General features: G+C 44.7%; 1 protein-coding gene and 1 long non-coding RNA gene across 2 annotated transcripts in view; one reads left to right on the forward strand and one right to left on the reverse strand.

Annotated features, from left to right (window-relative positions):
• Positions 1 to 27,179, reverse strand: part of LOC149455063 (uncharacterized) — a 261,113-nt gene that overhangs the window by 81,232 nt on the left and 152,702 nt on the right. The window contains 1 exon segment of the mRNA XM_089686698.1: positions 23,837 to 24,117. Within this exon segment, the coding sequence (XP_089542824.1) occupies positions 23,837 to 24,117 (281 nt within the window).
• On the forward strand, positions 5,552 to 16,226 carry LOC149455064 (uncharacterized). The gene is made up of 2 exons (XR_016314109.1): positions 5,552 to 5,755; positions 13,478 to 16,226. It is a non-coding gene; the product is annotated as an uncharacterized LOC149455064 (long non-coding RNA).

Here is a 27,179-nt window from a genome sequence, read left to right on the forward strand (position 1 = left end):
CCCTAAACTGGCTTCCCTTCAATTCCACCCATAGCTGTACTTTAGGTGATGTTGCCCCTCCCCCATATCTGTAAGGGAAAGCCTCAATTTCTCCCAATACTCCCCTGGCCTTCCAGTGAGAAGAAACATTTTCTCTGGAGTGGAGATGTTTTATGCAGTGAGCCCTTCATAGACGGGATGGGGAATCTAAGTAATCTAAGATAAGTAAGATGAACCGGTGTACTGGAGTCATGGATCAGATAACCAATGACACCACTGATTGTATAGCCGAGCTGACAGCAGATGTGGCTCCATCACCTAAGGTGGTGTCACAGAACTGCATGGTGGCTGACTATCTCTCGGAAGATCAATGCAGAGTCTACAAACTGGTGTCAGAGAGTGTTGTCCATTTATATTAGATCATGAGGATCTCAGAAGGAGATATCTACACAAGGTAAAGGAGTTCCAACAGTCACCTGGGTGGGGGGAAGTGGGATCCATTTTCTTGGATGGGTTTAGTTGAGTAATATGGTGGCTTTGCTCCTTAGGCCATTAGTTCCTACTATAGATTTGATGATAATTGTATACATTGTTGCTGTTGTGTGTTTTGCTGCCAGTTGATTTTGCTTTTTTATGCACATAATTACATTCACATTGTTAGAACAGAAGATTATTTAAAACCCCAAAAACTTTTTCTTATTTTCTGAAAGCAGAGACCCTGGAGAATAAAATGGTGGTGGTTTTTTATCACACAATATTAGCACAGCTGTCTATGAAATGCATATTTTCAGTAAAAAAACCCACTACCGATAATTCCAGTGCAGACAAACACATTATATGACCCAATTTCATGAAATATGAAAGATAAGGTTGGCATCAAGTATATAGATACCAAACATGTCAAACTTAAAAAATGTCATGTGCTTGTGAAATGGTGACAAACTTCAGTACCAGAAATTGTCCATAGGGGACGCTTTAAAAGCCTTTACAGGTCATCAGTTTATATAGTGAACCATGAATGATGGCCCTAGAGTTATTCCTCTCCCTCTGGTGTGTGCAGAGATATGTACAATGTGTAGTGTGATTGATGTTTTCCTACATAACCGCACCCAACCCTTGCAATTGCTCATGTATACGGGAACTGGGGGCTTTAAAATGTGTTTTGTGTGTTTTTTCATTTACAGTGTGTTACTTTACACTTTTCTTTCTCTGAACTTTATTATTGCCATATAGGGGGTTAATAGCCTCGCATGTGATAACATATTGCTGGTCACAGATCCTCTTTAAAGAAACACAAGAGGTCTATCAGACCCCTAATGTCACCTCTGGACCCCAAAAAAGATGGTCAAGCACAGGTCATGTTTGATCAGCTCCTTGAAGACACAAATGTACATCTGCCAAATCTGTATCTGAGTAGACCATAGAAGCAGCATTAGAAAGAAATGTGAGCATGGCTTCAGTCAGGCGATGGTCCTGGTGGTCATGGTCTTGTTCTCCTTCAGGTCCTCTCACCTTGTAGATGGTGACATGGACTTGTGTGGGAATGAGCAGGAGGGGCTCGGGGTTCTCTTGTACCCAATCAGCTTGTTATGGATAAAAGATGAAAGTGTCTTCTGGGAAGTTACAGGGATTTGGATGTTTAGAGGGTTACATAAGTGGGCAGGGCTGGTATTAATGAAGGGCGTGGCATATGTTAATCAGTTTCTTAGCATAGATGATATAAACGGTATAAATAGATCCTTGAAATGTAAACAATCTATCTCTTTCCTTCTGTTGTTAAAGTGTCACATATATATGATGAATAAAGTTGGATGATATTTTCACCGCACAATACCGTGGTCTGGGTTCTTCTACAACACATCCCCCCAAAAATGTCCTCTTCCAGTTCTAGGAGTCTAGTGGAATGGGTCACAAGCTGATGGTATCTCTTAGGCCCCTTGTACATGGGGGGTCTGGCCCCTGTGGGTGCAATGCTGGCATTATAATACACCTGGTAGGCACAGGTACAGCGTCCAGCCCCGCTGCCTGCAGCCTGTCAAAGTCTACACTACAGCTGGACGGGGCTCAATGCTGCACCATGTTTACCTCGTGTTTAGGGCGCTCTGTGTTCAGGGAGAAATGGCCGCCATCCTGATCAGACAAAGCATAGAGCAGATGTAGGCCGGTGCAGTCTGCTTCTTCCCCTGTAGGTGGCGCCCAACCAGAGTGACATCCCAGCCTGGAGAGGAAGTCGGGGGACACTTGGCTTCTCTGTGATTTCCCGGTTCCTGGAGACTGTGTGGAATGAAGGGGTCCATGGAGTCCTGGGGACATTTTTTATTTCTTGTTTACACCTTTTAAAAATCATTTTATTCCTGAAGATCACTAAACCCCAAATCTGATGTATTCTTTGATAGCAGACACCCTATATAATACAATGTTGGGAGTTGTCATTTTCTATGTTACATGATATTAGCACAACAGTTTATGAAAGGCAACATTTCAGGAACAATATAGTAACGTTTATTTCTGAGCACATAAATGCAATTCATGACCTATTTTCTGGTGAAATATAAAAGATGAGGTTGTGCCGAGGAAATGGGATTCCCAACATGTCAAGCCGTAACACTGTGTGCACTTGGAACGCTTTAATAGCCCCTCCAGGTCATCAGTATAGAGTTACACAGGAGCACTGGTGCTCCAATCATTGCTCTCCCTCCGGCGTGTGCGCTGATATGTAACGTGTGTGGATCACTGTGTTCCTATGTAGGCGCCCCAATGTGCGTGTTTTTGTAGGTGTGTGTCGGGGGAGGAGGGGCTCTAACATTTTTGCATTATTAAAAAAATGTGTCTCTTTCTATGCTTAAAACTTTAATTTATTTGTCCATAACTTGTATTGCTATCATGTAGGGGACCAATAGCCTCCTATGTGATGGCATATAGGTGACAGGTTCTCCTTATGGAGACCCCCGGGGTATATTAGACTGTGGATGTCTCCTGTCTACTCCATTGCAGATGATGGAACACAGACCACCTTCCATCAGCTGCTTCCCCCGACACTGATCCCGGAGATTGACAGCTCCAGTCCAGGAAGTGATGTCATCCACATCATGCATGTCACTTCCTGGTCTGTGTACAGGAGGTCCACTGAGCTCCCGCCACCCTTCCCAGTGACACCCACCATGACAGGACCATGCTCTGCTGTCCGGTGGCGGGGTCAGGGCACATTGCAGCAATGTTCATGGAAGTAACAGGCGGATTCACAGCCATTTGTATCACTTCCACATGAAATCAGACTTTACTAAAGTCCTCACACTCCCGGCTGTATAGCGGTGGGGAATGTGAAAAAAATAACAAATCTGTAGCATTGTTAAATATCCAAATCCCCAGCAAGTGGCTGCAGGTTCATATTTTACCACCCCCCTATCCTGGCACCCTAAGATGGTTGCCTAAGTCTCCTTAAGGTGGTCATTGTGGTGTCCTCATACTGTGGAGGAGTAGCAGAATGTGTTTTGGGTGTAATTCCACATATCCCCATGGCGTGTGCCAGAAAAAGCTCATTAAATTACATTTTGTTTTTCATTTTCCAATAACTTATGGCAAAAACTGTAAATGTTCCATGGACACAACATGCCTCTCAGCACATACCTTGGGATGTATCCTTCCCATAAAGGGGACATTTGGGGGTGTTTGTAAGGTCCGGGCATTTTACTGCCTCAAGAAATGTGATCGGCAGTCAGAAAGTAACAGCGACGTAAAAGCTGCATAAATTCCATTCTATATCCCATAGTTTGTAGACGCCATAACTTCACACAGACCAATCAATATCCACGGATTCAGCTATGCTTCTACCAAAGACACGGAGCAGAATACACGTTGTACTACATGTATGAAGAAATCTGATTTTATGGGATATGTTTTATAACAAAGTAGAAGATATCATTTAATCCAATCTGAAAATCGGTGTTGCTCTATCTCATACACGCCATATTCATGTACATATATACATATAAAATATACAATAAAAGTCCTTATAATTGGAACAGTTCATTTAAATATTGTGCTAGAATAAATGTGTTTGATATAGAATGTGCTCCAGAAAGACTGCAGTGCTCCCCCGTGAAATCTGCACCTCCACCTATGGAAAAGGATGGCCGCTTACCTCATAGTATGGACCTATAAACTAATATAGGTCAACCAAGCAAAAGGATTCCATGAAAAATATCATTTGTAATAAAAAATAAACCCCCAGTGCTGATCAAATACCACCAAAGAAAGCTGTATTTGTGTGCAAAATGATATCAATTTAATTTGTGCGCAGTGTTGCATGACCGCACAATTGGCAGTGCCGAATGGCAAAAAATACCCCGGTCATGAAGGGGGTAAAACTTTCCGGAGCTGAAGTAGCAATAAATAAATCTTGCTGTCATCCTACAGTTTGGTTTCATTTTCTTGTGACATTTCTTGGACTGCAGTTCTTCTGAGCTCCACAAGGTGGTGATCACACAATTACAGAGACAGGAAATCTCTATGGAAGACAGGAAGTGATGTCAGGCAAAGACAGGAAGTGATGTCGGGCACAGGCAGGAAGTGATGTAAGGCACAGTGTTAGAAATCAAAATTATGATTCGGCACTTATATTGATGGCAAGCTTGCAAATTATTTGGTTTTTATGATTAATCATAATTAATATTAATATGTTTGAATAGACGCCTGAAGCCAATAGTATTACAATTCTTCAATTATAGCTGAGACCAAAAGATATATAAGTTAGGCTGAGACAGTAAATATGGGTAAGTTAGCTGAGACAGCTAAACCAGCTGAAGACTATATTTAGGCATAGCTGGTTTGAAGTCTCTGGTAGTAATATGTCAAGGGTATTAGGAGGACTCATTATAGATTTACTATTACATTATGTATTTTAATAGTATCTGTGTGTATTTAGTATACGTTTCTAATATTAATACATATATAGATTAGTGATTATACATTGATATGTTCTTAAGCTATATTATTCTTTAAATATGAATAGCTGAGGTTACATCATCGGCTTACAATATTATGTACATCAGCATCCATATGTTCCTGTCCATCAAAAACATTATGTGAGTGTCGTCCCCTCCCTTCTATGCCATACAAGGTATTACGAATCTCTCGCTATGACACACTCATTCTGCATAAAAAGGTCCATAAGGGACAGAGGAGGGGAGACACTCACACACTAACACTGACACTCTGACATACACGCACACACACGTATGAGAAGCTGGAACAGGTGCTTACTGAAGACAAGATCATCATTTCCGTCTATTTCTGGTTTTTTCCCAAAAAGACATGAGAAGGACAAGGAGAACATGAAAGACAGAACGGCACATGGCCGGACTTCAATAACTAAAAATGGTGGCTTTATCTTTAAACTTCAGCTCGATATTTCTACAGTAGTTTTATCTACATGGAACTGTTCATGATACGCTTTACATTGTTATTTTACACCATTGTGTGATAGAATAAAATCACACTTTATTTTTATTTCAACGGCTCTTTCATTCATAATCGCCTCAAGACACTAAAAGAAGTATTATATGTGTCTAAAATCCAACATTCTGGTGAGCCAGCCTCCGCCAAAGTTTTTTCTCCGGTTTTCCATTCCTTGATAAGGGGGAGAACGCACAATTCTGTGATTGTCAAGTCTGGGAAAAGCGCGGTGAAAAGAACCTAGCAGAAAAGGCGATTACACAGACGTGGACGAGAGGTCCAGTGACTGAGCCGGGTCAAACGAGAAAATCTTTTGATTTCAGTGAGTAACAATTATGGAATTTATTGATGACTTAGTTAATGAAAGCAAGCTAGAGTTTAAAGATGTTTCTTTATATCCTGAAGACGGTCAGCTATGGCACTATATGTATAATGAATGTTTACAGGCCAATATTCAGATAGATAAATCTAGATTTACTGTGCACAGACAGCGTAAAAAGATATCTAACATCTTAAATTTAGTAAGAATATGCAACAAAATGTTGAATTTTGAATGTTGATTTACCTGTTAAAAAAGCTTGTACATTAAAACAGACAGAATGTAGCACTGTACAGAATACAGAAAAGCATGAAAATTTGTCTCAAGATGCTCTTAGTTGCCCAAACTGTGACATTTTTTGTAATTCTATAGAGAATCTTGAGGAACAAATTGATTCAAAGACAAATCTTTTGTTAAGACTGCAGAATGACAGTAAACAGGTTGCCATGATAAACACAGATGACAAACAGAGTGATTCAAGATCAGAGCCACGGCTGTCCGATATCTCTGAAAGTTCAGATATTGACTCTGAAGACGAAACACAAATTAAACATAAAGAATTGTTATGTAAAACTGCAAAACTTAAGTTGCAAATACATAATCAATGAATGAAAGTTTTAAAAGACATCCCTGCTTATGATTCAGATGAAGATATCTACAGCAACATGGAAATGTATGAAATGAATGTCAAATGCCATCAGCTTCCAGATCATGAAATAAATTATTTATTTCCGTTATGGCTACCAATTAAATTTATGTCTAGAATTAAAAATTCTGTTGTTAACGATAAATATCAGAAAAAACATAGTGACGCGACAGACAGACTGCGACAATTACTGTTATGTTCAACAGGTGAAGACTAGAGATGAGCGACTCGAACATGACGAAGTGGAATTCGTTCCGAAGATTTGGAAAAATTCTATTCGCGACGAATCCGAAGATTAGCAAACTTCGGATGCACGAATCGAATTTTCCCAAAAATGGCGGCGACATGTGTGGCGACGGAGCGGGGATCTCTGGGAAGGCGCGCAGACAAGGCGCGCTGACCCATAATGCATTCATTCATGACATGTGAGCGCATTAGCCAATCAGCAGCCAGCCAGCACTGTGTAATGGTGGAGCTATAAATCGCGGCCATCTTAGAATTCTCCATTAGCCTCCGGTCATTCAAGAGAGACAGACCTGTGTGTATTAAGGGACAGAGTTAGGGCCACAGAGACTTTAGGGCCACAGAATCGTTACTCAGGGACACAGAATCGTTACTCAGGGACACAGAATCGTTACTCAGGGACACACAATCGTTACTCAGGGACACACAATCGTTACTCAGGGACACACAATCGTTACTCAGGGACACAGAATTGTTACTCAGGGACACAGAATTGTTACTCAGGGACACAGAATTGTTACTCAGGGACACAGAATCGTTACTCAGGGACACACAATCATTACTCAGGGACACAGAATCGTTACTCAGGGCCACATCTATCAAAGAATCGAAAATTTAAAGTGACATACACCCTTTTTTTTTGGTGGCTGTCGTGCACAGTTGGTGCTGCAGTTTGCCGATTGTGCAAAATAAACTGACTTTCTGCTTCACAACCACTATTGTACGTTCAAAGAGTTAAATCCATTTACACGCCGGCTGGCGGTAATATTTTTTGGGTGATTAGTGCATTCCAGTGACACAAACGTACAGTTTCCAGCCAACGGCAAGCTGCAATTGACCGATTGTGCTAAATAAACTGACTTTCTGCTTCACAACCACTATTGTACGTTCAAAGAGTTAAATCCATATACACGCCGGGTGGCGGTAATATTTTTTGGGTGATTAGTGCATTCCAGTGACATAAACGTACAGTTTCCAGCCAACGGCAAGCTGCAATTGACCGATTGTGCAAAATAAACTGACTTTCTGCTTCACAACCACTATTGTACGTTCAAAGAGTTAAATCCATTTACACGCCGGCTGGCGGTAATATTTTTTGGGTGATTAGTGCATTCCAGTGACATAAACGTACAGTTTCCAGCCAACGGCAAGCTGCAATTGACCGATTGTGTACAATAAACTGACTTTCTGCTTCACAACCACTATTGTACGTTCAAAGAGTTAAATCCGGTTTTATTTTTGGGGTGCTTATTGAATTAAAGAGTATGTCAGACAACACGCAGAGGAGTGGCAGAGGAGGCAATGTTTCAGGAGCGAGCAGACGTGGCAGCAGAGGAAGGGGTCGAGGCAGCACTAGTCGCAGCCAGAGGCCAGTGCTCCCGGTGTCATCCAGCGGTCGTGTCTCCACCGACAACCCTGCCGTCATCTTCCTCTTCCCAGGTCACCTCTGACACCTACAGCCAACGGTCGGTGGGTACGTCAGACACAACCGTTAGTTGGCATGGCCCGGGAGCAAGCCCACTGAAATCACGTGTCCTCTACCTGCCCCTGTCCTTTGGTGTTCCCTCACCAAGCGAAGTATCGCATGCTGTGGGCTCAGCCCCACTGTACAGTGAGGAAGAGCTAACAGAGGGCGGTCAGGAACGGGGGGAGACATCCGCCTCTTGTCATGGAAATTTTGTATTGTTGGTCGAACTTTAAATGTGTCATATATTCGTGTTATTCATATGTCTCTCGTGTGGCTTAATTAAAGCTCTGAAGGCTGCAATTGGGCCATGCGCATGTACAATGTAGCTTAAGGGAATACTTGTACTAAGGATTTGCATGCCAATGGGAGCTAGTAGGACAGGAAATATGACCTCAGAAGGCTCATGGGAAGGGGAGGAAGTCTGCTGACCTCAGAAGGCTCATGGGGGAGGACCAGTGATAGATAATAGGAAAGGCTATGCTCCAATCGGAATGTACATCCTGTGTATAGGCACTCCCCATTGCATTGTTCGGTGGAAGGGGATTGACTTTATTCATGTGGGGGGCATGTGTGTATTTTTAATAAAACAGAGAGCTGAGTCTAAAACCAGCCCTTATGTGAATTCAACCATCATCCTGAGAGTGTCGTTTGATCATTCTAGGGTAACAGAGCTCCACCCCACAATTCAACAGCAGCTAAAAGTAGTTGGATGGGCAGGAATCGTGTAGTTTGGCTGCAGTCGTGGTAAGCGAGATTCACAGCTTTATGGGGGATTTCTGCGCATCCAACTGCGAGTACTCACGGTAAGGAGAAATTCGTTAAAGCGAATTTCCAAGACAGTTTGGCGAGCCTGGTGGATACTAACGCGTATTCTTGCATAGTTAACCAAGTACGAGGGGGGAATAGGCCATCATGAACTAGCAAAAAGTATGCCGGCACATTTCAGGTCTCTCTGCCATTAAGAGGATCGCTTTTTGCACGTTCGTGTGGCTGATTTCGCTCTCTGTTAGCTAACAAGAATTACCGCTTAGCAAGGACCTAGTCTTTTGTCCTAAACTCTTGATTTGTGGGTGAAAGACAAAGATTTGTCTCTGCGGAGAGCAGCAGAGGGGTGGGTTTGGTTGGCTGGATTTGGTCTAGTTAAAAAAAAATCTTCCAACCAAAAATTAAACGGGTATATGTTTTAACGGGTAAAAGTTGTTGCATAGTGTTAGGTAAGTATTTGCGGGTTGTAGGTACTGTGGTAATTGCTCTACCCCCCTCCACGTGAGGTAATTATTACAGTGCTGAAAGGTTTAGGTTAATTGTTAACTGCTGTAAGATCTTTGTATGTAGTCTGTGCAATGTTTTGTGGTACTACTGCTCCCAGCAAGCATGCAGCAGGGGGTCCTTTCTGTTACATGTGCATGTTAGTGTGATATGTTGGTGTTTTATGTCTGTTCTGTGATCGTGCCCAAATTGTGTTGTATGTGTGCTGTATATTGTTGTGTAATTGTCCAGTGTATGTTCTGTCCAAAAGTCTGTTTTATGTAAGAGGTTAGAGGCAATTTTGAGGCTTCTGTCCCATGTGCTTCCCTGTGGGGGGCCATTCTAGTGTTCCCATGTGCTTCCCTGTGGGGGGGCCATTTTCTTGACTAACCACATGTGCTGCTTTGTTTGGCAACCAATTGTGAATACCATGTGGCTTATCCACCATTCTTTTTCCAAGTTTCGCTTTGAGTTTCAATGATCTCTATGCAATGTGTATGCAGCTTTCTATATGCATTTGACCCATATTGTGTTTTTAATCCAAATTTTTTTACAGTTTCATTTGTTTGCTTTTAGCTTTAAATTTGCGTATTGCCAGACAATTTAAAGTGTGTTAAGCGAGTTTTCCCCTCACATGTTCCACATTTAGGGAGCGCAGTGAAGTCTGGGTTTTTGCACATAGATTTCTTGTATAGTGATTATGTTTTTCTTGTGTTTTTCCTGTTAAAAGTAGTTCCTTATTGTAAAGCGGGTTTGTTTTAAAGCTGCTGTGTTGCGTGTTTCGCATCCAGCAGACTTTTTGTGTAAACGGTTGTAGGTGGTTGCAGTGAAGATTGCGTGTGTAGCGCAGATTGTTTAGCGGTGCTGGTATGAGTGATTTTTGCGTCAGCAACAAGGTTACTTTTGGCGCAGTTTTTTGGTTCACCTCTGTGTAATTGTTTTACTGTGAAACGTCCCGTGTTTTTTCATAAGGATCCACTTTGTCCTTTTTAACGTTTTTCAGGTTGAAAAAGGGTTTTTCTGTGTATTAGGAAAGTTTTTTTTTGTTTACACAAATTTCCTAAAGGTCAGTTAGCAGGTTTCCGGCCAACCAGTGACCCCTAAGTAACATCCAAGAACCCCTCTTTTTGTTTTGACTTGTGTTAGCTACTGTGTGCAGGGAGAGAAAAGCCACTTTCAACATTGTGCGGTGTGGCCTGCCAAACACAGTGGGTGATGAGAGCCACATAAATTACGCTGTGTGAGTGGGCGGTCCAGGGAAGTATAACACTTAACCTGGTTACCACAAACACAGTGGGTGATCAGGACCACATAAATTATGCTGTGCGAGTGGGCGGTCCAGGGAAGTCTTAGCCTGGTTACCACAAACACTTCGGGTGGTCAGGATCACATAAATTGCGCTGTGCGAGTGGGCGGTCCAGGGAAGTATAACACTTAGCCTGGTTACCACAAACACTTCGGGTGGTCAGGATCACACAAATTGCGCTGTGGGAGTGGGAGGTGTGCTCTCAGTCTGACCACCACTTGATGCGCTTCGGGTGATCGATAAGTATCACATAAATTACGCTGTGCTGGGAAAGTGGTGGAATCAGGCCTCTCGGTAGGATCCCACCGAGTGCTCCAGGGGGTAAACAGGTACCCGGACGCGGGATATATACCAGTGACTAGTCACGATGGGCAGTAGTCAGTCCATGAAGAGAGAGGGGGAAGCAGCCCTCTTCAGGGTAAGGACAGCTGCACAACTGATGAAGGTGAGTTTGGGGGGGAAGTCTACAGAACCCCTCAAAAGGTGGAATAAATGGTCGAAGGGTACCAGATGGGAAATTCCCCGGGAAGGTACATTTGACGCATGGAGGTGGAAAAAATTCATCTCTGAATTTGGACCACGGATGCAGGCGTCAGAACTAGAGATCGCACAGCTATGGCTTCACAGGTCAATCCGATTAGGGAAGCAGGGCATACATAAACTGGTGTCTGTCCGGAAGAACCAGGTGATGTATACCTGGCCTCCAGAGGGAATAAAACAGGAGGATCCGGTGTCAGAGGTGGAGGAAGCTCTTTCAGGGCTGACTCTACTAAGGCAGGCAGGATCAGGGTCTGCTGGGGTTCCCCAACAACCAACAGTGGCTGAGATAAGTATAACTGCACCTGTCTCTTCTGTTAGTGACATCACTCTTGATGTACCTTCCGTGTCTTCTGTATCTATGCCTCAGCCTCTACCTCTACCTCTCCCTTCTTCCTGCTTCACCCCAGCTCCTTCTGTTTCCAACTATGAAGCCTACTCAACAACCGATTTGCAGACTATCTGTGAATCAAGGGGAATAGACACCCGGTTAAGAAACAGGGCGGATTGCATCAAAGCGCTACGAACCACTGATCAGACCCCTGCCCCCCAGCTATACCCTGATCTGAGGGACCTCAAACCTGAAGGTGCAGTAAGCGAGGTGGTTAATCCAAGCCCACCGATGATGCTGGGTCAGCCCTTGCACTCTTCCCGGACCGAGGCCTATCCAGTCAGGGTGCAGCAATTTGAAGGTCCTCCCAATGCACAGGGGGAACGGACTTTAGGGGAACGGGTAGTTTGGCATGTCTCCTTCACCCCGGCAGAGATCCGCACTATTCTGGCTGAGCTCCCGGACTATCGAGTCAATCCGAGAGGATTTGCTCGAATGTTTGGACAAAACCAGTTCAGCTATGGTATGAGCGGGTCAGATTGTGCGCAGATCCTGCGGGCAAAGGTGGGCATGGAAGTGGCCAGTACAGTGATTGCAGGGTGCTCTATAACCACTCATGAGGAGATGACTTCAGGGGGCAAAGAGTTCTGTACACAGCTAAAGGCAAAGCTTCCAGAAATGTATGGTGCTACCTCTACTACGGACATGATGAAGCTCACCCAGGGTCCTAATGAGGAAAGCGCCTGCTTCTGGCGCCGTCTCAAGCAGACGGCACTGGATGCGGATCTGGAAGTTGGACCTGATGCTCCAACTGAAGGGGTAAAGGTGACCGCGACGCACATTCTGTTGCGGGCCAAATTTTTGGAAGGCATCAATATTAAAATTCGGGAAAGGCTGGTTCTGGCCCGACCCGAATATAATGAGATGCCTATCCCTGCTATCCTTTCCACTCTTGCGGCAATAGAGAGGGAAATGGATAGAAGAAAACAGGACAAGGCCAAAGTTCTTATGTCCCAGACCCCACACGAAAAACCAAGGGATCTGGGTCACAGGAAGGATAGGCCCCCACCCAGGTGCTTCCAGTGCCACCAAACGGGGCACATGAGGAGGAGCTGTCCCCAATTACCTAAAGGTAGGTGGCAGTTCATTCCTGATGAGTCCTCCGCCCCTATGACCACCATGGTAAGTAACTCCTATGAATTCTCATAGGAAGTTGACAAATCGGTGTCGGCCCAGATCCATCTTTTTCTAGAGGAATTAAAATATCCCCTCCCTTGCCTCACCGACACCGGTGCAGCCAGAACGGTCTTGCAAAAACAGGACATCCAAGGCAAGGTACCCCTCTCAGGGGAAAGCCCTCCTAACCCCCACTAACCTCACTATTAAACGATGCACTATTCTTAACCCAGCTTCTCTTCTTCCTGTATTGGAAGATGAGAAGGGGGGGGAGGACAGCAATGACAGTGCTGAATTTTGCAACACGACTAACAATACTAACACCTCTTCTGCTAACATGTCTTCTTTGTCCACTATTAACCTCTCTTCCAAAGGACACGACTACATTTCTTTGGTGGAACTGGAGTCAGCGGCGACACACCCCATATCACCCCAAGAGTAGCGGTAAGGTTGAACGTTTTAACGGAATCCTTAAAAACAGGATCTCCAAAATCATGGCCGATACCAAAAAACCTTGGCCTGAGTGTCTCCCCATTGCCCTCTATTCCATCCGGAATGCCCCTCGGCAACCACATGGGCTGTCACCCTACGAGGTGTTGTTTGGGGGACCTCCCAAAACAGGGTTGTACTTTCCTCAACAGTTGTCGTCTTTGCATTCACAGCTTACAGGTTACGTGCAATCTCTGCAACGGGAGCTGCAGAAGATACACCATCGGGTTCGCGAATCGCTCCCCGATCCAAATGCAATAACAGGTGTTCTTTCTATTGAGCCAGGTGATTGGGTCGTCCTAAAGAAACATCAAAGAACCGGACTCGAGCCACGGTTCACCGGACCATACCAAGTCCAGCTGACGACACCTACCTCACTCAAGCTCGAGGGACGAGACAACTGGGTGCACGCAAGCTACTGCAAGAAGCTTTTCAGCTACACCAGAGAATGAGGGGTGTCATTTTCCTTTTTCTTTTTGTTTGTATGTCATACATGTGTGTGAACGGAGGAAAAGACGGCAGATACCCCAACCTTTTATTTAAAATGCACCTGCGTTTAGCCAGAACCGCCAACAAAACCAACTGTTGGGTATGCTCTAAGCCCCCACCCAGTCATCACATGTCCGCAATGGCCGCTGTTCATGCCCTATATGACATCCGCGTCGGCATGAAAAAGCAAGGGACCCCTGGTCAGCCCCCACGTAGACATTTGTCGGTAGAACTTAATGACACATTTTTAGCAGGTAACATCAGTTTCAGCACCAATATTAGCTCTAGCTCCTGTAGGACCCTCGTCAGTCCATTATGGGTAACTGGGCAGCTAGGCAGCCCTCAGGTGTGCTTTAACATCAGCTTTGGCACAGGTAACAAGTTTGTTGGGACTACCACCTGTGAGGGAGGTATAACTGTCAATCTGACTAACCAGACTTCCCTTCTGAGTAACCACACTGACCGACCAGACCACGTGTGTTGGAAGGACGGATGTGATGTGCAGACTGAGGGAGCAATCCCCCAGTCTGTGCAACTGTTGCTCAGTGCCAGAGGCCGAACGAGGAACTCCTCCTGCTCTGACAGGTCCATACTATTTTCTGTGTGGTTCGGCAGCCTATAGAACATTTCCCCAGAACGCGAAAGGTTCGTGTGCCCTCATAAAGCTAGTCCCAGCATCCTATGTAGTGATGGATCATGAAGAGTTGATGGTCCACAAGAAGGTAAGGATGGCAGGGAGAGTTCGCAGGGAGCTGTTCTCTGAGGGCGACCAGGCATGGGCTTGGTTCCCCTCATGGACAGGATGGGGAATAGAACTTATGAAGCGCCTGAACAATTTTTCTGTCATCGTGGATAGTATGTTTAACGAGACCGTAGAGGCTGTCAGAGAAATTGCCCAAGAACAACGGCAGATGGGAATTTTAGTGCTTCAGGAGAAGATGGCCCTTGATTACCTTTTAGCCGCCAAAGGGGGGTTCTGTGAGTTCATCGGAGAGGATTGTTGTACTTGGATAGAAGACACCGATGACAAGGTCCAGGCCCATATGGACAAAGTTAGTGAACTACAGGGAAAAGCTAGAGCTATAGCTAGTGAGGGTTGGAATCCGTTCAAGGGTTTGGGAGGATTGGGAGATTTCCTGTTCTCCATCGGATCTTGGTTGAAGGAAGTGGGAGTGTATGTCCTGATGCTTCTCTTTTTCATCTGCCTTTTATATGCCGCGGTGAGATGTTCCTGTTGCCTCATCGACCGTGTAAACCAAGCTCGGGCAGACGACCACATCTCCATGCCCGCTCCTGGGATCCCACTCCAACCACTGATCGGAGGAAGACCTCACCAACCAACCACCTTCTCTACAGATTACGTCCTGGCTTCCCTCTAATTTATCTCCCTGAAGACCCCATTCTCCAAGACCTTCAAGCAAGCTTCAAGCCTCATCATGGTTTGTGTCTGCGATTTGGAAAACTGTCTGGGTCAAGACCAGCCTTGTGTGGCCCCGTCTGCAGGGGCAATTTGAGAATCTGTTGCTGGATCTCCCCAGACCACCGTGGGATCACAAGCCTTATTCATACCACAAGTCTGTTTGTGGTTTTTGCAAGAGCCTTCCTGTAGTGAAGGTTCCAACGCTCTTGAGGATCATTGCTTCAATCAAGCCTGTTTGCGTCGAGTCTGCGTCGGGTCTTGTTGTTTCAGGTACCCCGTGGAGCTTTATTCTCAGGGACAACTACAGGAACTCTTTGAGGTTTGAGACTACACCCATCAAGCTGAAGAAGATCAAGAAGGGACACGAGGAGAATATGATAAAACAGGAGGGAATGTCATGGAAATTTTGTATTGTTGGTCGAACTTTAAATGTGTCATATATTCGTGTTATTCATATGTCTCTCGTGTGGCTTAATTAAAGCTCTGAAGGCTGCAATTGGGCCATGCGCATGTACAATGTATGTTTTACAGTACTCAGCTTGGTAATGGATGAGATGGCAGATCTGCGCTTATAGACCGGCCTGTATACCACCACAGCATTCGATGCGAATGTCGCTGGCGGTAGACCGCGGGCCTGTATCCACATATCAGCAGCATAGTACCACATGGGCTTCATAACGCAAGGCGCCAAGCGGTATGAACTCCGCGTGTAGGCTTATGCATATCTTACAACCCATTACCAATCTGAACTGTATCTTGGATGGATGTGTTTTAATAAAGATCGTATCGGGCCCATCCAGGTACAGACTGGTGTATAAGGGAATACTTGTACTAAGGATTTGCATGCCAATGGAAGCTAGTAGGACAGGAAATATGACCTCAGAAGGCTCATGGGAAGGGGAGGAAGTCTGCTGACCTCAGAAGGCTCATGGGGGAGGACCAGTGATAGATAATAGGAAAGGCTATGCTCCAATTGGAATGTACATCCTGTGTATAGGCACTCCCCATTGCATTGTTCGGTTGGAGGGGATTGACTTTATTCATGTGGGGGGCATGTGTGTATTTTTAATAAAACCAGGGGCTGAGCCTGAAGCCGGCCCTTATGTGAATTCAACCATCAACCTGAAGGTGTCGTGTGATCATTTTCAGGGTAACGGAGCTCCATTCCCCACATTTCAACAGCAGCTAAAGTATTTGGATGGGCAGGAATCGTGTAGTTTGGCTGCAGTCGTGGTAAGCGAGATTCGCACAGCTTTATGGGGGATTTCTGCGCATCCAACTGCGAGTACTCACGGTAAGGAGAAATTCGTTAAAGCGAATTTCCAAGACAGAAATAAACGTTACTATATTGTTCCTGAAATGTTGCCTTTCATAAACTGTTGTGCTAATATCATGTAACATAGAAAATGACAACTCCCAACATTGTATTATATAGGGTGTCTACTATCAAAGAATACATCAGATTTGGGGTTTAGTGATCTTCAGGAATAAAATGATTTTTAAAAGGTGTAAACAAAGAACAAAAAATGTCCCCAGGACTCCATGGACCCCTTCATTCCACGCCGTCTCCAGGAACCGGGAAACCCCAGAGAAGCCAAGTGTCCCCCGACTTCCTCTCCAGACTGGGATGTCACTCTGGTCGGGCGCCACCTACAGGGGAAGAAGCAGACTGCACCGGCCTACATCTGCTCTATGCTTTGTCTGATCAGGATGGCGACCATTTCTCCCTGAACACAGAGCGCCCTAAACACGAGGTAAACGTGGTGCAGCATTGAGCCCCGTCCAGCTGTAGTGTAGACTTTGACAGGCTGCAGGCAGCGGGGCTGGACGCTGTACCTGTGCCTACCAGGTGTATTATAATGCCAGCATTGCACCCACAGGGGCCGGACCCCCCATGTACAAGGGGCTTAAGAGATACTATCAGCTTGTGTCCCATTCCACCAGACTCCTAGAACTGGAAGAGGACATTTTTGGGGGGGTGTGTTGTAGAAGAACCCAGACCACGGTATTGTGCGGTGAAAATATCATCCAACTTTATTCATCATATATATGTGACACTTTAACAACAGAAGGAAAGAGATAGATTGTTTACATTTCAAGGATCTATTTATATCATCTATGCTAAGAAACTAATTAACATACAACACGCCCCTCATTAATACCAGCCCCGCCCACTTATGTAACCATCACTCACACTACACATTGTACATATCTCTGCACACACCAGAGGGAGAGGAATACCTCTAGAGCCATCATTCATGGTTCACTATATAAACTGATGACCTGTAAAGGCTTTTAAAGCGTCCCCTATGGACAATATTTGGTACTGAAGTTTGTCACCATTTCACAAGCACATGACATTTTAAAGCTTGACATGTTTGGTATCTATATACTTGATGCCAACCGCATATTTCATTTTTCATCAAATTAGGTCATATATTGTGTTTTTCTGCACTGGAATTATTGTTAGTGTTTTTTTTACTGAAAATATGCATTTCATAGACAGCTGCGCTAATATTGTGTGACAAAAAAATTTGAACCACCATTTTATTCTCCAGGGTCTCTGCTTTCAGAAAATAAAACACAATATTTAGGGGGCTTTAAATAATCTTCTGGCCTAACAATGTGAATGTAATCATGTGCATAAACAAGCAAAATCAACTGGCAGGAAAGACACAACAGCAACAATGTATACGATTATCATCAAATCTATAGTAGCAACTAATGGCCTAAGAAGCAAAGCCGCCATATTACTCAACCAAGTTCCAACTAAACCCATCCAAGAAAATGGATCCCACTTCCCCCCACCCAGGTGACTGTTGGAACTCCATTACCTTGTGTAGATATCTCCTTCTGAGATCCTCCTGATGTAATATAAATGGACAACAGTCTCTGACACCAGATTGTAGGCTCCGCCTTGATCTTCTGAGAGATAGTCAGCCGCCATGCAGTTCTGTGACACCACCTTAGGTGATGGAGCCACTTCTGCTGTCGGCTCTGCTATACCATCAATGGTGTCATTGGTTATCTGATCCATGACTCCAGTACACCGGTTCATCTTACTTATCTTAGATTACTTAGATTCCCCATCCATGGAATTGAAGGGAAGACATTTTAGGGTGCTCCTTCCACACATCATCTGGAAGGACTAGGAATCCATTGGACCAATGGGGATTAAACATTCTGCAATTACATTGAGACAACATGAAATGTTACTGGCCTATGATTGGCTCTCCTATTGTTAGTGAAGTGAGACTCCCCTTGTCGGTGTCATTAATGGAAAGAAACCATGTGAAATGTTTCCCCCCAAATCCAAAAAGGTGACCCCCTTGGGTAGGTAGCCATCCTACTATTCCTGATATGAGTTTGTAGTCCCTGCTACTACAGGAAACATGCGGGCGATCATTTACACCTTTTACAGCAGGACAGTAAATATCAGAACACAATTCAAACATCAGACCAACAGCAGGAAGTCTGCTAACTGAATGTGTAATGCAATCTGTCATTAGCATTCCCAGAGTTCCCTCTGCAACATAGTTGTATCAGCTGTTGGTCCTGTCTGTAGATCTGTTATTTTCCCACCTTCTGTAACAGGGTGACAACCCTGATCATTCTGCAGGAACATTACACAGCAGCGTTGTCACCCTGTACAGGGAAGTCTTAGATAGATTATAAGACACACAACAAGTAAAGCCCAACTTCAGCTAACGCTTCTACAGCAGTTACAGCAACAGGTTCTCTATAAGGTCCAACCCCCCATATGAATGACAACTGACAGTTGTGAGCACCCCCAGCAGTGTTATAGGATTTGCCCCAACCCCTCCAACTGCCATTTTTCCCAAAAGACTTGGCCTTCTACAGGAAGTAGACAAAAAATATCTACTGGGAGGGACAACAAAAAATAAAACAAAAGGAGACTGAGAAAAACAAAACCTGCTCTGCTAATGACAGATTTCATTATTAACGTCATTAGTGATTTTGCCCATAGTTACACTTTGGTGCCAACGTTGTAATATTTCCAGGGAGAAGAAGTTTTCTTTACAAACTTTCCACCAAAAAGAGATGTGTGCACTCAGAGTGATTATTGTGAACCCCAATCAGAGGAATGTCAGTCCCCCGGAAGAAGTGGTAGGAATATGACCGCACACTCAGCACTTTGTAAGTTCAGATCTCTGGCAGTTGTATTGTGTGATTAGTCTATGGAGAGGAGTAATAGCTGGAAAGAGAAAACATGGAACAAGGATTTCTGATCTTCACCTGATGGAATCCCATTTGGCAGAACCACATGGAACACAAGTGGCCAGCTGGGCTTACGTTTTACTGCTGAATACATCCCCTAAATCAGCAGTAACTCAGTATTGGAAGGCCTGCATCAGCTTGGGATGTTGTTTTCTCACTGAACAGACTTCTTTCTAGCTGGTGTCACAGCCGCAGACCTGCCTGAAAGGTTGTCACCCATGAGATGATATCCTACAACCTCACAAACACCCCCTTTCCTCTCTCTGATCACAATCTCATCACCTTCAGTCTCCTCATCTTCAAACACTTATCCCTCCAATCAGCAATCACCTGCAGAAACCTTCACAACTTGAACCCTTCTCCTTTCCACTCTGCAACTGACCAACTCTATGACAGAATCTCTCCCCTGTCCTGCCCTGACCTGGCCACTGCTGTCTACAACAGTTCACTTTCATCCGTATTAGACTCACTTGCTCCTCTAACCACACGAAGCATCAGGCCCCGCCCATTACAACCTTGGCAGACCGACCACACCAGAGATCTTAAATGACATAGTCGTGTGCTGGAGCAAATGTGGCGTAAAACCAAATCTCACCAAACATTCACCCGATATAAATCTGCTTTCTTCACATACAATTCCTCCCTCCATGCTGCCAGACAAGCCTACTTTGTCACTCTCATCAATAGCTTGTCATCCAGTCCTCGTCGTCTCTTCTCTACTTCTAACTCTCAACTTTCTCCACCTCCACCCAGTACCTCACTCACTGCTCACGAGATTGCAAATCATTTCAAAAACATGATTGATGCAATTCGTAGGGGCATCTCCACTGCACAGACATCCATCCCACTTAGCATACCTTATACTAAACCTCCCTCAACACTTTCCTCTTCTGACCTCACTACTACCGAAGAGGTCACTAAGGTTTCTCAGAAGCCCGTCTCACTACCTGCCCCCTGGATCCTGTCCCCTCACAACTACTACGGTCAACCTCTTCTTCCATCCTATGCTCCCTCACTCACATCTTCAATCTCTCCCTCTTTACTGGTGCCTTCCACTTCCCTCTAAAGCATGCGCACATCACTCCCATACTTAAAAAGCCCTCGCTGGACCCCACCAACCTGAACAACTTAAGACCCATCTCCCTGCTGCCATTTACCTCCAAACTATTAGAACTCTTAGTCTACAATCGCCTGAGCTCCCATCTCACTGACAACAACCTTCACGAACCTTTAAAGTCTGGCATTCCCTCACTACACTCCACTGACACTGCCCTACTAAAACTCACTAATGATCTACTAACTGCTAAAACCAATGGCCACTACTCCATACTCATCCCAACCAATGGCCACTACTCCGTACTCATCCCAACCAATGGTCACTACTCCGTACTCATCCCAACCAATGGCCACTACTCCGTACTCATCCCAACCAATGGCCACTACTCCGTACTCATCCCAACCAATGGCCACTACTCCGTACTCATCCCAACCAATGGCCACTACTCCGTACTCATCCCAACCAATGGCCACTACTCCGTACTCATCCCAACCAATGGCCACTACTCCGTACTCATCCCAACCAATGGCCACTACTCCGTACTCATCCCAACCAATGGTCACTGATCCTTACTCTTACTACATGACCTCTCTGCAGCTTTTGATATGGTTGACCATCCCCTCCTCCTCAAAAAAACTCCACTCTCTTGGCCTCCAAGACTCTGCGCTCTCCTGGTTCTCCTCCTACCTATCACAGAGCTCATTCAGTGTTACCTTTAACTCTGCCTCCTCCTCTTCACTTCCTCTTTCTGTAGGGGTCCCTCCAGGTTCTGTCCTTGGACCCCTACTCTTCTCCATCTACACCTCCTCCCTTGGTTACTTGATAAACTCCCATGGCTTTAAGTACCATCTCTATCCTGATGACACACAAATCTATCTTTCTACCCCTCACCTCACCCCTTCAGTCTCCTCCACTCCTCACCCCTTCAGTCTCCTTTCGCATTACTACCCTACTAAGTGACATATCGGCATGGATGTCACTCCACTTCCTCAAACTCAATCTTTCCAAAACTGAGCTATTAGTATTCCCCCTTCCCTGACTTCTCCATCAAGATCAATAACACAACCATCAGTCCCTCCCCTCATGCCAGGGTGCTAGGTGTAATCCTAGACTCCCATCTGTCATTTCAGCCCCAAATCCAATCACTGTCCAAATCTTGTAGACTTCACCTCCGCAACAGCTCCAAGATATGGCCGTTCCTAACCTCGGAAACCACTAAGCAACTTATTCACTCCCTTGTTATATCACGCCTCGACTATTGTAACTCCCTCCTCATTGGCCGACCTCATTGCAGGCTATCCCTTCTTCAGTCTACATGAATTCTGCTGATATCATCCACCTTACAAAACATTCTGTATCAGCCATCCCTATCTGCCAATCCCTGCACTGGCCTCCACTCAGTGTCCTCCACCCCTCTCTGCCAATCCCTCCACTGGCCTCCATTCAGTGTCCTCCACCAATCCCTCCACTGGCCTCCATTCAGTGTCTTCCATCCCCCTCTGCCAATCCCTCCACTGGCCTCCATTCAGTGTCCTCCACCTCTCTTTGCCAATCCCTCCACTGGCCTCCACCCTCTCTGCCAATCCCTCCACTGGCCTCCACTCAGTGTCCTCCACCCCTCTCTGCCAATCCCTTCACTGGCCTCCACTCAGTGTCCTCCACCCCTCTCTGCCAATCCCTCCACTGGCCTCCACTCAGTGTCCTCCACCCCTCTCTGCCAATCCCTCCACTGGCCTCCACTCAGTGTCCTCCACCCCTCTCTGCCAATCCCTCCACTGGCCTCCATTCAGTGTACTCCACCCCTCTCTGCCAATCCCTTCACTGGCTTCCCATTGCCCAACGGAGAAAATTCAAAACACTAACAATAACATATAAAGCCATTTATAACTCTGCCCCAAATTACATCACCGATCTTGTCTCCAAATATCACCCAAACCGTACGCTCCGCTCCTCGCACAACCTCCTGCTCTCTAGCTCCCTTGTCTCCTCCTCCCATTCTCGTCTCCAGAGCTTCCCCCATCCTCTGGAACTCTCTACCACAATTTATCAGACTATTGCCTACTCTGCTCACTTTTAGGTAATTTCTGAAAACCTATATCTTCAGGGAAGCCTATCCTGCCCTCAGCTAATAATGGAATCTTTTACTCTTCCAACCAGTCCATCCCCCACAGTTACTACCTTTTGTACCACTAGCCACTCCCTCCTAGATTGTAAGCTCTGAGGAGCAGGGCCCTCCTATCCCTCTTGTATTAAACTGTATGGTTACTGTATTGTATCCCGTTATATTGTAAAGCGCTGAGCAAACTGTTGGCACTATATAAATCCTATATAATAACAATAATATCAATGAGAGATGAAATGTGGAAAGAAGGCACTGATAATGGGAGAGGAGATGGAAAAGGTAATGGGAGGAGTGGACAAGGTGGGCTTAGCTGGAGACCTCAAGCCTGGCTGATCATGTATCAATAGTTAGAAGAACCTGGAATGGACTCTCCCACTGAGGCTTCAGAGACTTGGTAAGATAATAGACCCCATCCTAGTCTCTGGTACTGAGGCAGTGTTGGTCATGTATTACCTCAGGATCCAGAAATGAAGAAAATGCTTGGAAACACAACTCAGTTGGTGTATCATGAAAATGTATTACATGTTCATTCAAAGCTCCATGATAAAGATGAGAATCATGAGGAAAGCTGTTCAGTTATTGATGCTTATCTTAAAACAAATTGTCAAGCGATAAAATATTCAAATCCCTTCTAGTTGTGTATTGATGGACATAAGCACTAAACTCAGTTCATCCAATCATTACATTCCAGTTTGCTCAGATTTTAGTTTGTTTCTCTTAAAGTAGCATTTTATCTTTTCCCTTCTTCTCTAGCTTGTGGGATGACATTGGGGATGTGAAACTAACTTGTGACACCTGAAACTTCTTTAATGTCCTTTTTATTCCAGAATTTAATCAATGCAGAAATTTGTGAATCCTCCGGTGATAGATTAGACCGGCATTAACTGAAAAAGTTTTGTCACATTGAGAGCATTAAAATGGCTTCTCTCCAGTGTGAATTCTCTGGTGTGCGATAAGGTATGACTTCCGTGTAAAAGCTTTATCACATTCAGAACACTGATATGGCTTCTCTCCAGTGTGAATCCTCTGGTGTCTGATAAGATGTGACTTCTGTATAAAAGCTTTATCACATTTAGAACACTGATATGACTTCTCTCCATTGTGAATCCTCTGGTGTCTGATAAGATGTGACTTATGAGTAAAATCTTTATCACATTGAGAACACTGATATGACTTCTCTCCAGTGTGACTCCTCTGGTGTGTGATAAGATGTGACTTCACTGTAAAAGCTTTATCACATTCAGAACACTGATATGACTTCTCTCCAGTGTGAATCCTCTGGTGTCTGATAAGATCTGACTTCTGAATAAAACCTTTATTACATTGAGAACACTGATATGGCTTCTCTCCAGTGTGAATCCTCTGGTGTGTGATAAGATGTGGCTTCCGTATAAAAGCTTTATCACATTCAGAACACTGATATGACTTCTCTCCAGTGTGAATCCTCTGGTGTGTGAGAAGACTTGACTTCTGAGTAAAAGCTTTATCACATTTAAAACACTGATATGACTTCTCTCCAGTGTGAATCCTCTGGTGTGTGATAAGATGTGACTTCACTGTAAAAGCTTTATCACATTCAGAACACTGATATGACCTTTGTCCAGTGTGAAGCCTCTGGTGTGTGTTAAGACTTGACTTCTGTGTAAAAGCTTTATCACATCCAGAACACTGATATGGCTTCTCTCCAGTGTGAATCCTCTGGTGTCTATTAAGATGTGACTTCACTGCAAAAGCTTTATCACATTCATAGCACTGATATGGCTTCTCTCCAGTGTGAATCCTCTTGTGTTTAATAAGATCTGACTTCTGAGTAAAAGCCTTATCACATTCATAACACTGATATGGCTTCTCTCCAGTGTGAACTCTTTGGTGTATTATAAGGTATCTCTTGCTTGTAAAAGTTTTGTCACATTCAGAACAAGGATATCGCTTATCTCCCTTGCAAACCTTCTGGTGTGTGATATAATTTCTCTCCATTGTAAAATCTACAAACAAGCAGTATGAAATGACTCCTCTTATGTATATTTGGGTTGGATGTTATTGTAAAGCCATTGTCACTTCCAGAACACTGAAATTACTTTTCTCCTGCTGGATCAATGTGGAAGAGGATCCAAACCATGACTTTTAGAACACAGATATGACTTGTATCCCGTGTGAATCCTCCAGTGAGCTGCAATAAAGACTTTCAGTTAATTAAGACACCCATGTGTTTTATTTTCCATGTGACTCAGCTGTATTCATGAAGACAAAAAAGTCCCAAAAACCTGGTTCATCAATCTACCTGTAGAGAAAGAAAAAAGATAGAATTCTATATAAAGGGCTACATAAAGTTGCTTTCTATTTTTAATGTTTATTACTAAATTTATCTTATGAATAGAAAGAATATGTACAGCATTATCTACAGTATTTTTTTTAATCAAATAGATTTTATTAATAAAGTTTCTAAGTGCGCACAGTATTCCCAACATTCAGCCCAGACAATGGAGTCATACATTCTCACGTATAGGCAGTTGTGGCACTGTTACAGATCATACAGAACAATAACTTGCTTTGTCTATGGTGTCACTTTTACCTTTTATAAACAAATGAACAGAGAAAAGAAGAAACAACCTAGAACAATTCAGCTGTACACGGCAAGTAACTCCCCCCAGTACATACATAGATAGCTGACACCGATCAATGAGGCCTGTGTCTCCAGGATCATACCCCAAGTATGGGTCCCCCATGTAGTCACCATTCAGTAGGATACAACTGGCCGTTCTCCTTCTATGGGGCTAAAAGAGATAAGATTTTAAAAGCCTATGAAGAACTAACTAGGAGTGAGCAAGGAGTATCCAGCCAGTTCTGCCAGACATACATCTCCTGGGAGAATTACAATGTTGGTAAGTTTGTTTTTCACATGTTAATGTGGAGTTCACCTGCTCAATTCACTGTTGTCTGCTGGGAGATTGAGATGATAGCCAAGATCGTAATATTTTTTATGGTCAATAAACAGCAGCCTCACTATTGCTATATGACTTGTAATAGGAGGAGGTGTAAATAATTCCTCCTCTATTGACACCAAGAGGAACACCTGAGGAATATTGAATACCAACATTATAATACTGTTCATATTGTTCCACTTTTTGAATATCTCCAAAACACGTATCAAACCCCCGACATCACTGCTACAATTGGGGTCAAAGGGGAAATCCCTCCTGTCCTAGCTGAAGAATTGAGCTGGGGTCCTGAATGATCTATGCAAAAGAAATGACTGAGTTTCTGTGAAAAGGACAGAGAGATGAGAGGTATGGAGGTCAAAATCATCTCCCACCACTTTCTCTTATTTCCTCTGACTGTTTTCCATTTCTTTCTATAAGTCTTCGGTAAGAGTCAAAAGACTGGAATAAATAGATGAGAGATCATGCCTTTCCCACTGGTGCCATCTGAAGCCCATTAACAAGTGTGAGAGTGATGTGAAATCTGTATCTGATGGAAGTAGTAACCGATGGATGGGATCTAATGTGTCTACTAAGTCCCACCTGGTAAGATGCTGAAGTTGGGCAGCTATAAAATAAAGTCTAACATTTGGTATTGCTAGGCCTCCTTGGTCTTCACCATACTGTAGAGTAGTGAGTTTGATTCTAGCTGACGGCTTCTTCTAAATGAGTTCCCCAAACTGGGAGTCTATACTGGAGCACCACTTACGAGGTGTCCACATGGGAGAATTGTGGAGTATATAGAGGAATTGTGGGGTCCATATCTTCTCTTGTTCATAGATGTTATTGGAAAGAGATAATAGTTTTACAAGGAGCTCATAATGTGATTGCAGGACTCAACAACAGTGTCAGGGAAGATCGCAGCGGCGCACGAATCTGCGCATGCGCAGGATCCTGACAAGGCATACAGGAAGGCGGGCACTAGGACCCAGGCGCACCTGTCACCAATGACGGCGCTGGGCAGGCACTAGGACCCAGGCGTGCCTATCGGTGCCGGGCGGGCTATTTAAACGGGCCACTGCAGGATCCAAATTGCCGTATGGTCTTATTCCTTTGCCTGTGATTCCTGACTCTGAGTTGTTTCCTGTTGCCGAACCCAGCCTGCTTCTGACTACCATTGACCTTCTCCTGCCCTGACCCCTGGCTTGTCTCTGGATATTCTTCTGCCTGCTTCTGGTCATTCTGACCTCCTGTTGCTGAACCTGGCCTGTGACCCGACTATGCTTCTGCCTGCTGCTCTGGTCTGCTCTGCCTTTTCGGACACCAAACCCGGCCCGCCTGACTCCGCTACCGGCCGCATGGATCCATCTGCATCCTCCTCTGATCTGCTCTGCCTTCTCACATCAGGCTCACTACTAAATTACGTGACACTAGAGGTCTCCTCTACCGCAGCTGGGCATACCTTGGGGCCACAACCTGGTCTCAGCCTGCTCCAAGTCCATCCCCACCATCAGGGGCTCTGGTGAACAAGCAGACTGGGGCTTAGACCCCACGCCCTAGGGAACCCCAAACTGTGGACCTATAGAGCTACCGCTAGAGTCGTGACAGTACCATACGGCCATGTCTGAGCCTGGAAGAGGACCTTCTCCCATGGATGAGATATGTCATCATTTGACCGCACTTACCCAGGCTGTTAAGATCTTACAGGATGGATATGCACATTTGGAAGAACGTATCC

Source organism: Staurois parvus, unplaced genomic scaffold (genome assembly GCF_062004578.1).
Source record: "Staurois parvus isolate SC_StPar_1 unplaced genomic scaffold, SC_StPar_1.0 ptg000407l, whole genome shotgun sequence".
NCBI lineage: Eukaryota > Metazoa > Chordata > Amphibia > Anura > Ranidae > Staurois > Staurois parvus.